This window comes from Accipiter gentilis, chromosome 21 (assembly GCF_929443795.1).
Source record: "Accipiter gentilis chromosome 21, bAccGen1.1, whole genome shotgun sequence".
In the NCBI taxonomy this organism is placed as follows: Eukaryota; Metazoa; Chordata; class Aves; order Accipitriformes; family Accipitridae; genus Astur; species Astur gentilis.
Window position 1 is genome coordinate 11,378,830 of NC_064900.1, and position 17,222 is coordinate 11,396,051.

The following is a 17,222-nucleotide window of genomic DNA, read 5'->3' on the forward strand; positions in this document are numbered from 1 at the left end:
CAGGCTTACATCCGTTGCCATCAATTCTTCTCCGTCATCCAAGTTGTCCACTGTAACTACTCCTTGTGAGCAAAAGTGGTAGTCATATGGATTGGTAGATACCAGCAGCATATCTGTAAAAGAACTGCAAGGTCAAAACTGCCATCCATTCAGGATACCCCCAAAAAATGGAGATGGAAAGATCAACTCTGACATACATTTGCCTCTGTGCAACTGTGTATAAAATTATTTTTTGTTGTTGTTTTTGGATTTTTGGTTGTTTTTACAACTGCAGGGCAGCAACCAACTCTCATTCTACTATTCCAGTCTGAAGACCAAGATTTAGAGAAAGTGTGAATGAAAAGAATATGGAAATACTGCATACACACCTATTAAGCCTGTTTTGCAGTATACTGAGTTCGTAATTTCCCTTCTAGCCCTACTTTCTGCCTTGTGTGCCTGTGTAAAAATCCCATCTTAGTACAGAGGAAAAAAAAGATTTTGGCATGATCCAAGACAGGGGCAATGGGCATGGTTTCCCTCTTCTATAACAGACTCACAAAATAGCGACTTTGGCACTAGACACTTGGCTCTTGATGAACAGAAGTCTGAATATGGCTCTCTCTTTCTCTCCTCTTTTCTTTTCCTTCATATGAAACCCCCAAAATGTAGAATTGTTTTCTAGAAAGTTAGCTGGCTCCAAAACTATAGGGATAGTCCTGCTTCTCTAAATCAACAGAAAGTTTCACCCACATTCAGCAGACCCAGATTTGGTCTAGATTTCAATCTTTTATATACATACACACACATACCTACATGTCTAGATATGTATGTATGTAAATACATATATGTCTGTCAATATATGTGTATATAAAATCATATTCTCTGTAAGTCTGTCTTACTTTGCTGTGTAGTCACTATGTTACGTATTCATTTATCTGCATTTATATTTTGCTGTATTTATACTTATCTATATTTAGATATGTATGTGTTTATATACAAACACATAAATTTCTCATCTACAAAACAGAAGTCATCGTTGGTTTCAGCCTCTTCAAAAGCCTGCAGTCATGCTTCTGCTGGCCAGAAAGGTGCGTGCTGTTGTAGAGTATACAGACAGTTTATGAGAAAGAGCATGTTTTCCCAGCACAGGGATTCACACAAGAATCTTACTGCAATGCTTCCTTGAAATCTTTCCTGTAATCGTCATTAATTAGGCCACGTAAAAGCTAAGAGGATTAGGGACTTGACCACGCACTGTCAGGATAATAAGACTTCAAAACAGATTACGTTTGCTGTGACTTAATAGCAATTTAGTGCAGCAATAAAGTGGCTCTTCGATGCATTTTATAAAATGTGTTTCTCCAGAGCACAGATTAAAGTCAGCAAACCACATCACTTAAGTAACTGGTGAAGGTTTTATTCAAAGCATTAGGAGATGGGAGCAGAAAGACCTCATCTGCTCTCTGCTTTTCTCCAACAGGTTTACGGGCCCACATTCAGCCAGGAAAAACTTGAAAGGGGTAGTAGCCACACAATCAGTGGCAGGTGGCTTTTGCATATCCTCCCTTGCTACAGAACATGCTAGGATGCCAGTTTTGGCACTTGGGGCAGAAAGAGGGAACTGGCTTTTCTTCATGGACCTATAAGCAAATCTACTCATATGTGAAAATCTGGATAATTAATTTTTTATCACCATAAATGCTTTTGGAGGCATAGCATTTTCCAGATATTTCAAGACCTTGGATTACACAAATTCAGTGCGACTTTTTTTTTTGCCTTTATAATGGTCTGTTTTAAAAGTCCTGTGTGAGTCTCATTCCCTTAGTCTAATCTGTAAATCACTTCACTTTATAGGGTACCTGCATCAGTATATCACAGAAAAATGGTGTATGTTGCTGCCATTGGAACAGCATCTTTAAAAGGGTGTATTTGAGAGTGGAAGTTCAGTTTTCTCAAGTGGAAGCGTAAGGGTCTTTCTGAATACAGGTGTGCCCCTGCCCTCTCCTCAGCCACATTCAGCTAAAGTTGGTTCTTAAAATCTGTAGACCCAGGTAATGCTTACCCAGTAATTCTGGTTTCTTTCCCGACAGGATTTGGTAGAAGATGTGATAGTCTCTTTCACCCGGTTGCTGGAAAATCACTCGGGATTTCTCCAATAAATCTAGTTGCACAAAGAAAAATTCAGTGAGAAAGGCTCTCCAAGCTTTCAGATGAGCAATTGTATTTTTTTAAAAAGGAGAGAGTTTGCTGCTTACAAATCTCAATATCAGCAGATGACAGCTTGCCTGTGGTTCCAAAATGGATTCGGATAAATTTACCCTAATTCACACAGAAGAATATTCTAATTAGTGCATGTAGTATACGCAGAGGGAAACAAAGGATGCTGCTTGAAAGCAATCATTTGGCCTAAAGAATCAGCTTACGCTAACTCCCTGACTTGCACAGGCAGATTTTCAATGAGAAATATCAAACAATGATATTACACCTTTCCAAGCCTAAATCTATATATACAGCTATGTAAACAGCTCGTGGGAGAAGGATAACAATGCACTTATCTGCCAGGCTAAGATATGGGAATGCACGTAGCTTCCAGTTTCACGATGCGGGTTTAGCATAATGCAGGACTTGGAGCAATAAGCCCGGGCATGAGACACACAGGCTCCTTTTTTGACTCCTCCTCATCTGCAGTCTTAACTCATATGCCACTACTTACGTCAGAAGGGTGCTGTGATTTTACACTGCTTTACCCATTCGATTTGCATATTCATCCCCCCCCCCAATTTCATAAAAATTGAGTAGTTTTCATTTAATTTTTCATATTCAAAACGCATCAACTATTTTAAGTAATTAACTTCCATTCCAGCTGACAAACTCCTTGTACAATTGCGTAGCTTTCCACAGATGCTTACAACGTCTCACCCTCTCCACCCCTTCCAATTTCATTTTTAACTGGGTTTGTTGGGGAAGCATGGACCACAAGCCCAGGCTGTCATCCTCATGCCATTCCTTTTGGAACTCTGAGCCAACGTCAACCAGATGTGGCAGAGGCAGAGCTCCCGAGGGGATTGCTCTCCTGCAAGCCTAATGGAAATGAGGAGAGGCCCAAGGTCGTGTCAGTGCTGAAGGGCAAGCAGGGCCAGCTTAGCCAAAAAGGTAGACGGTATGGATCAAAGGTAGGAGTACTGCTGCATGTGTGGGTCTGCAGAGGGGGAAGATGAGGGGGGAAGCAGGGATTGTGGTGTATTTCCGACACTTAGTTACAAAGTAGAGCTATTGTAGGGAGAAGGAATGTCTTAGGCTAGTGGAAAACATGTTAGGAAAATAAAGGTATGGAGCAGCGGCTGTCCTGGGGAAGACCTGTCATGGCTCTTCAAAGGGCTTTATAAAGCTAGGCTTTGCTTGTCTCCTGATCATGTACAGTTTAAACAATTATTCAGGGTAGATCTTTTTGTTTCTTTTTATCTTTAATCCTTCCTGTAGTTTTTCCTGGTTAGGTCCTACTTTGTTATTCTTCCACTGTGTGGAAATCCAGTCATCTTAGTGGGCAAAATGAGAAGCGACTTATGGAGGGATTATTACAGACATGTTATTAACTGGCCATTGTTGAAGAGGACATCATTACGTTATGTTACAGACTTACAAAACGTGAGGAGTTGTCGTTTCTCAGGGTTTTGGCATTTCCAAAAGCTTCTAGGGCTGGGTTTGCTTGAATGATTTGATCCTCCAAGGTTCCCTAGAAATCAAGGTTGAAATACTATGGAGAAACCTACAGAACACAAACTCAGCTGTCAGCTGTAGCTCAGCCATGCATTCACTTATAGAGAGAAGCCCCCATAGCAAAGTGATCTCGCGCCACCCTAGGGGTGGCACAGTGTGAATGGTATAACAGCAAGACCGCCGGCCCCTCATGAGTGCTGAAAAGGCCTCGAACATTCTGCTGCTCTCTACTGTTTTGCTTTGTAGACCTGATAGTTTATGCCATCTGCATACAAAAGAAATCACCACATCTTCCTATGTACTGTGAAGCACGTGGGGACATCCAAGTGGATGTGTGTAGGAGAGGGGCTATTGAAGAGAGTGGCATTACATTTGAAAGCACTCAGAGCTTGTAATATTGTGGATTTTTGGAGATGAGAAAAGCATTCACTGTCACTCCCACAAAGTTCAGTTTGCTGAAGTAAACTACTTTAACTGCCTGGGCTCCAGGGATCCGTCACTGGGGGAACCATGCAAAGTGAAATGCTGAGGTTTGTGACATGGACTGACAGAGCCCAGTACCATTTTCACATTGAAAAGATAAAATATAGCAAAGCTGATGACTTACCCCAGTTTTGGTAGCTGGTTGCTGTCAAAAGAGGAACACAATGGAGAAGAAAAAAAGAGAGAGAATGTGAGTACTAACCAAAAGGTAAAGATTAGCGAGGTTAGATGTCTAGTTGGCACCAACACACCAGCAGACCTTTCTGAAGCCTTCCTTCGAAAAAGCATGTGTGACCTGTTACTGCAAAGTTCACCTTCATCATACATCACAAACCAGCCAAGTGCTGTTCCTACCCAGTTTGTTGTTTTAACCCCTGCTCCAGACATCTGCCTGGTTTTGCTCTGGGGGTGTTCCACAATGAACCAAAAGGCTAACTAACTGGACAGAGAAAAGAGACTGGTGCCAGGTGGTAAAATGAAAAGGATGTTAATGCAAACAGACAAGTTTTAGACAATTAGATCATGCTGCACTCTTAGAATATTTGGGAGAAAAAAGAAAAAAAAAAAGAAAAAAAAAGGATGATAATGAAAGTGAAATGTGACCTGAGCTGATAAATTACATTGAATATCTTCCAGCTGCAATATCTGTTATTTGCACAATTGTTCCATGGGCACACCAGGTTTCAGACACCATTATGAGCACCAACCTCATTGCACGCAGAAAGCTGGCTCTGGGCCACTCAACCATTTGTTAAGAGAGCCTTGCAGGCCTCAGATGAATGTGTGTTAGATTTTGGTGACGCAAGAATCTGAGCCTTGCTGAAATTTTGGCCTTATAAGTACAGTTCATAGGAATCAGTTAATTCACCACAAATGAGCATTGAGCCTCCATGTGCAATGAAGTTCGTAGTGAATAAGCTCATAGCAACACAAGATAAAAACCAGCACAAATACAGTATTCATTGTAACCTTAGAGAGCACTTATAAGCGGAACAGCACTTATCCGAAGAGAAATACAGAAAAGCTGATTGAAAAAAACTTTTTGTCAAAACATTTCTTTTTTGTGAACAAAAAAGCTTTCAACAAAACAGACATTTTGATGAGAAATGATAATCCTAGTCCTTTTGAAGACTATTTTCCATGTGAAAAAAATCAAATTTCTTAATCTTCATCGTCTCCCCATCTTTTGGCCAACTTTAACACAATCAGAAACATATTTAAACACACATGAAAACTAAAACTCCTAGAAAAGCAGCAGCAACAAGCAGCTGTTCAGAACCAGGAGCAGTTTTGCTGCTCCAATCTGGAGCATGGCAAGTTCAGGGGAGCATTGCCTTTCTCCCTTCAGAACAGCATGCTCTGTTCTAAAGCAACACCGTGTAGAAGCATCAGTATCTTTTCCCAACAGTTTCTTTTCTTAACTGTGCCGGTTGAGGTCTAGCACGTGGTCTAGTGTTCGGGATGCAGACACGTGAGGTTAGTTGTACACAACAGAAAAACCTTTGGAGTGTGAAACGAAACAGCCACCAGCAGACTTACATTCTTTTTACCAGGTTCACCCAGGGCTGCCACTGTGGCAAAGTACTGGATGACACGTTTCGTGTTGACAGTCTTGCCAGCACCAGATTCTCCGCTAAAGGATGGAGGAAGAGAACACAGGCATCGCTCAAACAGCTGTAACTCATCCTTTCGCCCTCCTGTCCTGCCAGCTCCTCCCTGCACACAGGCTGTTCTCAGAATCAGTGACTCTGAGTTCTGCAGCCTGTTGTTGGGCCATTTCAGTGGAAATAACATTAAATTGGCTGAATGAAGAGGTGAATGCCTACGATAGCAGCAACTAATTCTTTTTGTGACTGGGCTCAGAAATCTAGTACAAACCCACGCTACACTAAGCTTTCTTTAAGGCTATGAAGTTTTATTACAAACATCCAGACTGAGGATGTGATGTTTACCCATATACAGCTAATGAGTTAGAAAACATACAGAAAAACTGCAGTAATTTGCCAGCATTATCCAGGAGCACATGTGAACCATGTAGAGACACCCAACTCTCCATCTTTCGTGCTTGCCAGTAAATGATGTGTCTCTGCTTTTCTGCCTTGGTCATCTCCCTCCCTTTAGATGCATCTGCACAACATTCTTAAATATAATTTGCAGCAAGAGCAACCACACTGAAAAGAAGGAGTCTTCCATGTCTGAAGAGGGCAGCCACAGCAAGGCTAACCCTGGAAGAAGCTTCTTTAACTGCCTGCTGAGTTGTTTTCATGCCTACTTGGTATGAATACCAGCTGGGGATCAGAAATGGGCCAGCCTCCATCAAATCCTTAGCTACTCTTTTCCCATGGGCCTCAAGGCAGCCATTAGATGGCCAAATTGTCAGTTACTTGGCCTGGAGGAAGTTCCAGGCAGTTTAGCTGAGCTCTCAAGGGTCAACTTGTATTTCAGTAGGATGTTTTTTCTTCAAAGTTTTTGGCAGCAACAGTCTTAAATCAGTCAAAAAAGAAGCACTTACGTGATCAGCATAGACTGATTCTCCCGATCTGTGGAGGGGGGAGGGAAAAAAAAAGAAAAAGAAAAAAAAAAAAAAAAAGAGACAAACTTAGTAGGCTGTACAAATTGCTTATTATAATTGCAAATGAGTACCAACTATTCCAGAATCAGTCCTGCAAGGACAGGAGAGAATCACATGAAGAAGAGATGGAAAGATAAAGACTAGTATCACCTAGTCCAACCTCCAGCTGTGCAAGTTCTAGCCCTGCCCTGAATCCTTCTCTTGTGTTTTGTTCAAGTCGGTATTAAAGACCTGTCAGTCGTGCATGTTCCTCCTGTGTCTGGGAAACTATATGAAAGAAAGTAATTTCCTGTCATCAGAATGTTTCTTTTCTTACTCCTAAGTACGTCTTTGCTCACATCTGACCCTTCTGCTCCTGCAGTGCTAGATCAACCCAAGAAATTTTGCTGTTTGTTCACACGCTGTTCCTTGCTATGCATATGTACTCTTCTTCAGTTGGCCATGCTGCTGGAATGAAGTTTTGTAGTGTCCCTGCTGTTAATGGCCTGATCAGAAATAAGCATTTATTAGAACACCTTGCAACCTTAATGTATTATTAACCAAGTTCAGCAAATGCTAAATCATAGCAGCTTCCCAAGCCGCTGAGCCTAAATTCCTCTTTTCTTTTTTAATTCCAGTCATCATGACAGGCTACATATTGGGCAGCCTGGCCATATTACACCCTTCTCTGATAAAAGAGCATCTCTTTGCAGCCACACACACATGCCCTCTGCCCAGTGCCTTCTGTCCCCTGGCAGCTGGGGCACTTTCCATTTTATTAAAACCAGGCGACATCAGGACGTGCTGGCACCAAGTGTCTTTGGGATTTACACTGCCGCCTCTCAGGACCTGGTGTGAGCACATCACTGCTGCCCTCTGCTGATAAACTCTTTCTTTCCAGTAACTTGAGGGTCAGGGTGGGAAAACGGCGCAGGAAAATCTGGAGTTCATTGCCGCCGCGTTGGTGCCCAGACCCACGGCAGTCAGTGCAAGCGATGTGTGCACAGCACCCTAGGTAGCTGCCCTTCACTAACCTTTGAATGCAGACATCTTAAAAGTGTTAGAATACTGCGCATAAACTGCGAGTTAGGTTATTTTTGAGGTTGGGAAAATACTTACAGGCCTTTGGGGCATGGCCCCATTTCTGTTACAAACTGATGGATTCAGACAGCTAAATTTGTGCACCTTACAGATAATCTGCGTACAGAGCTTACTGTTACTAGAAGTACCACAGGGACAGCCAGGGGAGTTTAAAAAAAAAAAAATAAAAAATTGACACAGACTGCCAAGTCCCTGTTGCTTGTAGAGTATTTGCACGCTTGTTGCACACTGCAAAAGGTCTCACAAACTTCCATCCAGTACCAATCATGTCGGCTAAATAAAGCAAACCCAAATTTGGAAGCAAAGAGTGCCACTTACTACGCAGCATGTCGTGGTACGCGTTATCAGCAATGGAGAAGATGTGAGGAGGAGCCTCCGAGCGCCTCTTGCCTTTGTATGCAGCAACGACCTCTGACTTGTATACCGGCAACCACTTGTAGGGATTTATAGTCACACAGAATAAGCCGGAATAGGTCTAGAGAGGAACACAAAACAAGAGTGAAAGAAACTGCTCAAGGAATGAGAAAAAAAGCCTTAGTCAACCAAGCAGGATCTGGTGTTGCCAGCTTCTGAGCTGAGTTTGAATTCTGACTTGAATTTCAGCTGTTGATCTCGATTTCTAAAGCTACTGGCCTGCTAAGTGACTTTGATAAGCGAATTGACAACTGATATCAAAACTTCAGATATTAAAAAGTTTTCCGGAGGGGAAAAAGTATTTTCAAGATGACAACCAGAAACAGAAACAGCCCTTTCAGCAAAATGAAGGAGCAGAAAACAGACCTAAGTCTGATTTTCTGCATTGCTACCCCACGAGAGTTTTTTCCTCTTGAAAACAATCATTACGAAGGAAATAAAAGTTACAGCTTTCCTGTTCAAACTCCATTCTTCGGAGGAGAAACAATCTCCCATTATTAATTTGATGTGAGCACCTTGGGGCAATTTCTGGTGGGTGTTCAAAGAGAAAGTAACTTCATAGTGTTATTCCCCAAAGCTGTGGAGCTTTTTTCAGCTTTTGGAGAAACACAGTTGGTAAAAATCTATCTTTATAGTGGCTCTTTACTCTATCTACATCAGTTAGCTAGAGCCTGGTCATTCTGAGGAAGAATGAGGTTTTGGTTGTAACCCCAGGGAATCGGTGTTAGCTGGTAACTTTTCAGGTACTTAGTCCAGGTTGAAGCAAAAATCTTCAAAGAAACCCAGTTATTATATGGGCACAAACACTATGTGCACATAGATTAATGAGATCAATTACATTCTTAAAGTTTCAGGTGAAGTCTAGGTGTCTTCCCCTAAAAATAGCATTAGGACCTGCTCCCGAATGGCCTTGGCATGAGTCCTCAGTCCTATTTTCTACAAGGAAAAGAAAAAACCCCAACCAGTAAATGGATTAAGGCAAGACGACAAATTTAATTATCTACCTATACTGATCTGCAAGCAAAGCTATGCTTTAGGCCATACATGTCCATACAGCGGTTGTTAGAGAAATGCAGAAAATGTTCAACAATCAGAATTGAAATGGGAAGAAGTTGTATTCGCTCCTCTGATGAACACCAAAAATCAGAACAGGGCTTGGCTAGAAAATCTGTAAATTCCCCTGACTGATTTCAGACACAGTTGAATGCAAACTGAGAGCAAAAGTTTGGCCTCGAAAAATTAGATGCTACTGAAGCCTGTTCTGGTGCTGACAGAAATTATGTTAATGATGTCATGGGGAAGACACAGAGCAAGGGAAAAGGCCAGAGTGAAACAAGACAGATGTCAGCACTGAAAATGAAGGGAATAAAATTACTGAACTAAAGATAGAAAGGCTCATACTTAAAAGAAGTGACGTGTGTGCTCTAAGCTTGAGGCATTGTTTCTTAACAAGGAAATCCCCATGGATGGTATTGACATGGATTAATAGTAGGAGAGGAAAAATAAACTAGGTCCCCCCAATGCCTTGATGGCTGAAAATATGTCCCATGACCCCCATCTCCTAGGCAAGCAAGCAAAACCAAAGAAGTAGGCACCATCTTTTTCATTCAGTTTTGTCTGTCTGTATTCACACAAGCCAACTCTGAGCAACTTCTTTCCTGAAAAGATAAGCGAGACGCTCGGTTTTGTGACTTATCAAAGTTGTAAACTGAATACGAAGAACACAACATGTTCAAACATTAAATCTGCACTTGAAACACAGATTTCTAAATATAACCTTGTAATGACCCTTACATAGATCATCCAGTTGCTGTAGCGCTTTCTCAGGTTGTACAACACAGACGCCTCGTTCAGATGGGTCAGCATAGCCATGTCCTCGATCATGTCAAATTTGGGAGGGTTCATTGACTGCACGTCGTCTTCTTTTATAGTCATGGTCTGCAAAGACAGATACGTACAGCAACACACTGGAAACCACTGGGATTTTCTGTTGCTTCACACACCTTACAGGAGAACGTATTTTTTTCCCCTGTAGGGGGAAGCCCTTCAGCTCAAACCCAGCCTATGTACGTAACACCATTTGTTTTCACAGCTCTCAGAAGAATGAGAGGAAGGCCGAGATGATAAAAGTAAGGAGCGTGGTGGCATGGCCGCGAGAGGAGCCATGGGATTTAGCTACAGCCTGGGCTTTTACCTCGGGGGGCCAAACCAGAACCGGCTGGTTGCACACCTCTGCTCACAGAGCGCCCGCTGCTGCGTGGCGGCTGGCGGTCGCTTACCCACCACCGCATTGCTGGTTTTCCCTTGGTGGTTTTTCATGCGTCCTTCTGACATGGCATCAGTTACTGGGGCTTCCCATCCGCAGCCCGTTTCGTGAAACAGGCAACTGAACTTAAAGCGGGACAGGTAATTTCTGGAGCTCGCTGCTCTGGCCTCGTCAGGCACGGATCAGACAAAACCAGTGCTGTACCCTTCCATCTGTTGTCTCCACAGTCACTTTGCCACCGCTGCTTTCTGTAATTTCAGCTTCCACGTAAGCCTTCTTTTCATCGGGAACCCAACATTTCTTCTTCCCTGTGAAATTAAGGAGACCGAGGGTTCACAGCCTTCGTCAAACAGTGACACCGTGCCCGACCACGCGAGATTGCCGGGCTACTTCTTCCCCGCAGAAACGACGCAAAACCTCTGGGACCACCGCGGATCGGCAGTGCTGGGGAGCTGCCTGCCAAAGCAGAAGGCGTAGGGTTCCCAAATGTCTCCCCTTTGAAACTACCCCTTGGCTTCCCCTAGATCCTTCCAACACAAGGTGTCAAAATATTTCACAAATGCTGGCTAAGCCTCAGCCTCCACGGGAAATCCATAATCATTATCACCAGGGTGCAGATGGAGGAACTGAGATCCAAGCCTAAATTAAGGCGTTTGCTGAGAAGTCACAGAGAAAATTGCGATCTGAGCATGGAATTCAGCCCACATTATTTGCCTGCCAGCTATCAGATTTAAGCTTATTCCTGCACATTCTTCTGAGGTTTGTCTTGAAAAACAGCAATGTTAATAACTCACATTGACTGATGTATGCAGCTTTTTAGATTTTGGAGTAGCTGCACTAGACTATAGGTCTTTAGTTACAGCTACTATTCTGAATAGCAAAACGCTGCCGTTATTGGTGTATTTATATTTGCTACTATACTTCAGAGCTCATACAAATCCATTTCATGAAAAATAAATTATGGTAAACTAAAAGCTAACATCAGGTTGTCATACAGCCTGCAAATCAAACTGATGTGCAGGTACAACATAACGAGACTTCTAGTCGGGCCGCAGAATCTCGTGTTACAGGAACGTCAATGGGTGGTGTTTTTCTTTCAAGCGGACAAAGAAGTGAGAGCAGTACTAATACGCCTTGCTTCTAAACCTAGTTACTTACTTACTTCCCATGAATTGATAGATTATTTCTATTTAGCACTGCCTGGGGGGTTTTAATGGCTTTGCAGAAGAAAGAAACTAGAACTTGGTAGAACCAGCTACCCCGAACAGGAGCAGCAGCACAGCAACGACAACAGAGGCTTTGCATCCTGCTTGGCTCTGCATTCCCGCAACTGCACTTGGATGTAACCCTTATCCCTCTTAACCGGCCACCGGCAGCATAAAGGGTACTGCGACTCACCGTCGAAGGCAACGGTCTGGGCCATCATCAGCTCCTTCTCGCTCTTTCGGAGGAAGGGAGCAGCCTCCCCGAATTCCGACATGTCCATCATCTTGGCAAGGGTTCAAGGTGGCACAGCTCAAAGAGGAAAAAGAAAGGGACCTGGCCTACCGAAGAAAGGGGGGGGGAAATAATCTATTTCGAGGCAATACAAAACACTCGGCACAATGTGGCAGGTGGGTGATCACAGGGATGATTAATTTGAAATGCAAACACCTAAAACAGATTTGGGGCTACGCCGCACCCTTAGTTAAACCCTTCCCTGGCTCAGCTTATTTAAAGCCAGCCAGATCCTGTGTGGTTCAAAACCTCGACATGGATCACAGTCATCTCCACGGGAGAATTTAATCTCTTCTTTGTGGCACAAATGGTGCTTAAGAGCAGGAGATAAAATGGGCCACTCGAAGCTGTGATTTTAAAAACCACTTAGCAGGGGCCTCTTCTGGCCCCTTTCAAATTTGCCTGGAGCAGGCATATGCTCTCCAGCACATCTCCCTGGGGCTGTGCTCCTCAAGCATCATCCCAGGCAGGTGTTTTCTGGGAGTCATGGAGCAAAACTTCACTGCTGCACACCGAGAACTGCTGCAAGGCAGCGCGTTACACCCTTGGTGCAGCTCCAGGTAGGTACGTTTGTGCTGGAGAAAGCCAGCACCGGAGCTGGAAACAGCTCTGCTACCTGCAGCACGCTCCTCTGATCACAGGAATTAGCGTGTTATAACACCCAGGACTAACACCGCTCGGGGACGTCCTGCGCTGGTGCAACTTCTCAAGTTGCTGGTACCTCCGAATTCACCAGCTTGGGTATCCCCCTGCAGCAAGGCATGCCAGAGGGCAAGTGTATCTGCAGTATTGGTGCAACGGCTTCATGGGTTTTTAGGTTGATGGGATCCTATTAATCCAGCTTAATACCTACACTTGTTTTCTCAAATGACAAGGCCACGGTGTTTAGGAGCCTTTTATCATGAAAGAGAGGGCAGGAGACAGGGATGTAAGTGAGACTGATTTGCTGGGTTTGTACTGCCAAGCAATTAATTTGATTGTTATGTACTCTCTAAAGTGATTGTACAGATATGTTTTTGGGTTTTTTTATACACACACACACACACACGTATAAATACTTACACACACAGACATGTAAAACACTCAGGGTGCTGTCCAGATAATGTCTAAAAGAAGTTCCACTGCTAAAAGGCGTAGACACACACATGCGATTTAAGAATTCCAAATTTTTTTTCTTTAAAGTCAAGACACCATTTGATTCCTATTCAAAGCTGTACAAGTGACCCTCAGATATTACCGCTTCCCTTATTTTATTTACTGTGCGATATCCAGAGCAGCTGGATAAATTTTCAAGAGCCCTATCAAGACAGACACTGTAGTCTTTTAAAATTTAATTCAATTTCTTTCTAACAAAATCGTGGTAGGGATAAAAACTCTTAATTAACTAAGGCAGTTGTTTTTTTTTCCAACACATTCCTCCTGGGGAATGTAAAGCCCTAAGACAGGAGAGCTGCCAAAAGTTTTACATTCAGCCCTCTCCTGCTGCTGCAGTACAAGCTTGAGACCTTCTGTCTTGTTGCTGTAGAGCAAAAACTTTCTTCCTCAGAACTAGCCTTAACTTTTTTCCTTTTTAAAGATTAAGGGCCTACATAAGCACAACTATCGCCAATTATTTTAACATCATCTGGGCAAAACTCCCAACTGGAGGCACAACTGAAAACTAGCATGGCAAACTCTCTTTCCCATGGGGAATGCGTCTTAGCTCCGGTGGAGCGATGAAGTTACATCAGTTCATACGTTTAAACAGAACAGCGTTAGAGCATGTAAGTGTCATTTCACATCAAACGTGCAAATGCCAGAGCAGCCACTCCAGTGTTAATCTGTAGGAGTCTGGACAGATTCTCACAAGTCCTAATACGCACTAAAGTGCTCTAAACCGCTTCTGTGCAACCGAGCTCCGTTTGCAGACCTCTTAGGGACAGTTACTCACCTATCAGCTTCTTAGCCCTTATGGGGTTTTTTCCATATATATTCGGGGCAAACCACTAGGGCAAGCACGTTATGGTATAAAGCAGCACTACAGCAGCTGGGAGAGAATCCCTTTTTCTTCAGCAATCTCTTGTGCTTGGAGTTACAACAGAGGTCAGCCCAGGCAGCTCACACCTTGTGGCTGCAGAGAACTCGACGCCAGATACGAGAAATTGGAAATGTTGTTTAGTTTATGGTCGTAGGATTATTTTTAAAGGGCAGTATGGTCAGGAAAGACGAGGCAGAGCTGAAGGTGTTCGCTTTCCTTTCAGTCTGTTCTAGCTAACAACAAAAAGAGCCAGCCCTTGTGCGTGAACTTTGGAACATCCTTGAAAACACCTACTCCCTGTAGAAAGCCAATATTATTACACAAAGTTAAGTGGCATGCCCAGGACCCCAACAATTTGGTGGTGCGTTCAGACGTGGAAAGGAGGGACCTCGTCTGTCTTTGCTGGGGCTGTTGGAAGAGCTGCTGTAGTGTTAACGGCTGGTCTGCAATAGTAACGAGAGCAGGCATCGCCTGTCCTTGAAAGGGAACCCCGTAAATTCTCCAAGGGTTGTAACTCAGGTTGGATTAAAGAACTCCTTGGACCAACGAGCTGCTTAAAACTGCAAACTGCATATGCCACCACCTCTCGCAGATGATAGAGAATACAGAAAATATGACTTGCAAGTAGTGGCTAATCAGTCCACCCAGACGCAGAATTACAAGGGACCTGACAACTTTCCAAAGTGGTTATTCTAGCCGTCTAAATGAGTGCGCTGATGTTAGAGAAGAAACATGTATTTGCCATGCTAGCAGTCGAGCAGCACCCTAGGATGACTAACACAGGCTATATGTTTAGCGATATTACTGCTAAAATCTTAAGCCACGTGAAAACCTTAGTCCCATCAAAACCACGGTACAGTGTTAGAGCACGACTGGCTACCCGCATTTAAAAGTGAGAGAGGTTGGTACTCACCCTGGAGAGCACACAGAAAGTGTCACGACTCCACTTGGTCCAGACTTTATATGTCCCTATCCCAAGGTCACTGGTGATAACTGTTTAAAGGCATCAGCAGTTTTCCTCCATGCCTATATTTGTCCGCCGGATCCCGGGTGAGGAGACAATGCCCGAGGAGGGGACACGTGTGGCTGTGCCCCGGCGAAGGGGAGGGGGGGGGGCAGGAATGTCAGTGGGGAGCGGCACGCTCCTGGTCGCCTGCCCCTCGCCACACCATTCTTGCTTCATGACTTCATGGAAGAAGCTTTTCCTGCTTCTGTGTTTTCACAGGGGCAAGTATTGCTTTTCCAAGTGCCTCGGAACTTAACGACCATGGGCTTGGGGGGGGTGGGGGAGGTGGAAACTAAGACTATTCAGGCATAACTCACCTAGAATATGAAAATCAAAACTTCTTGCACGAGGGACAGGAGATTATAAAGGGAATTTGGTTACGTGAGCCAAACTGCCATCGAGCAACAAAGCTAGGATGTGAGTTCTCACATTCCAGTCAAGAGCTTTAAATCCCCTTCTCAGGGGGATTTTAAACCCCAGAGGTTTAAAATCCAAGCCTATAGGCTAAGGTTTGGGATACACGAGTATTCCCCAGTTTATGAACAAGGCAAGACAGCGAAGAAATTTAAGAATATATTGATTCTGCCTGAAAAGTGAATCACAGATAATGAACAAAGTAGGCATCAATTTTAGTGAATGCTTTGCTTCAGGAAAACTCATTTATGAGACCAAGTTTAGGCAATGTCTGGCCTTCTTATTGTACACTCATTTTTCCTGTAAAACAAGCACCATAAGTAACTCAGGTCTCATTTCACTTCAACCCATAAATAGCAAAGCAACTGACACATCCAGATTGATTTGCTTTTACCAGCATGGGCAGATACATAGGTTTCCTTTGGTTTTAGCATAAACTGAATATAAAAGCACAAAGGAAAATAAATATTGCAGATAATGCTTGTTGGACACAAGGGAAGACAATGTATTAGGGCTTTAGAAAACTCTATTCCAAGGAAGGAAGAGGGAGCAGGGAGGGAGCTTATCCACAGCTTTGTTGAATTCTTAGATAGCCACAAGAGCAAGTGGTTTGGTTTGTGCCCAGGCAAGAAGAAAAACGTTTGCATACCGAGCCTGCTATTTTTAAAGCTGTTGTCCTAATGACTGGACAGTGACAGGTTGCACAGGCAACGTTGGTTTGTAAGAAACAGAGGAATTTATGGAAGCGATAGACTCAAAGACAGGAGATTGGTGTGGCAGGTCTGAGGATCTGAGTGCTTTAGTAACCTGGTATTTTTAGCATTTGGGGAATGCAACCAAGAGGCAAAGAATCACTACTGCTCTGCTAGAGACATGCCCACCTCCAGGCAGACTGAAGTTGAGAAGAGGGGCCTCTGCTAAATCTAGGGGTGAAGCTTTCAGCCCTGGTCTGGATACATCCGTGACAGGAGCCCGCGCTTGAGCTGGAAACAAGCGGTGCGTGTCACGCTCCAGCACTCGACCGGCTGTCGCACTCTTCTCGCTCGTTTCCACAAACCAGAATCGCTTCCCACCCCTCCCAGCCTGCTGCTTTAGAGGGGCTCGGTGCCCCGCAGCACGGATGTATGTTGATGTCGGATCGAACTCATCACCTTTTTGCTTTATATCTGGTGAAAAAGAAAATAGAGCTAGTGATCTCAGCTGCTTTGAACAGTGAGTGATCGTGTAAAGCTCAAGCAGCCAATCCTGATCGTGTAATTTGGGACAAGGTAAATTGCGTGCATCACCAAGGTTTATGGATGCTGTTAATCTGCTGTGAAGACTGAGAATACGATTATTTCATGCCACGAGGGTATAACCATCAGGTAGAACTGATGTTCTCTGCCTCCTGCTCCTCTCTCACATTGCCAGTAGCTTTACTTCTAAACACAATATTCCTGTTGCCACCTACTTTGCTTAGAAGGAGGCATCTTTTTCCAAATATGCTGTTATCGCTTACGTTTTTTCTGTTCTGCAAATATTCAGCTTTCATCAGTCCTGCATGAACACTACAATCTTGCTCCCACGCCTCCCTTTTCTTTTTTGGGGCTGCAAACAACTGTTTCTGTAGCTGATGCCAATGCAATTTCAATGCTTGTCTCACTTAGAAAGGGACACACCCAGCACTGGTTCAAACATGATCAGTTTATTTTCCTTGCTAGCCTGATGTGAATTGATACTGCACATGTTATTCCCACCTTTCTGGAGTTTATTTGCTTTCTTTTAATACGAACCA

At 43.6% G+C, this 17,222-nt stretch overlaps 1 protein-coding gene across 1 annotated transcript in view; it reads right to left on the reverse strand.

Moving 5' to 3' along the window:
• The window catches only part of MYH15 (myosin heavy chain 15), a 48,996-nt gene extending 33,950 nt beyond the window's left edge, over positions 1–15,046 (reverse strand). Inside the window, exons 1-12 of the mRNA XM_049824316.1 lie at positions 14,942–15,046; positions 11,913–12,058; positions 10,719–10,822; positions 10,043–10,186; positions 8,153–8,309; positions 6,695–6,722; positions 5,722–5,815; positions 4,307–4,327; positions 3,623–3,715; positions 2,238–2,301; positions 2,045–2,143; positions 10–113 (exon numbers count right to left, since the gene is read on the reverse strand). Of these exons, the coding sequence (XP_049680273.1) occupies positions 10–113; positions 2,045–2,143; positions 2,238–2,301; positions 3,623–3,715; positions 4,307–4,327; positions 5,722–5,815; positions 6,695–6,722; positions 8,153–8,309; positions 10,043–10,186; positions 10,719–10,822; positions 11,913–12,003 (999 nt within the window). The 5' untranslated portion in view covers positions 12,004–12,058; positions 14,942–15,046. The remainder of the gene's footprint in view (positions 1–9; positions 114–2,044; positions 2,144–2,237; positions 2,302–3,622; positions 3,716–4,306; positions 4,328–5,721; positions 5,816–6,694; positions 6,723–8,152; positions 8,310–10,042; positions 10,187–10,718; positions 10,823–11,912; positions 12,059–14,941) is intronic.
• Positions 15,047–17,222: the final 2,176 nt, after the last annotated feature.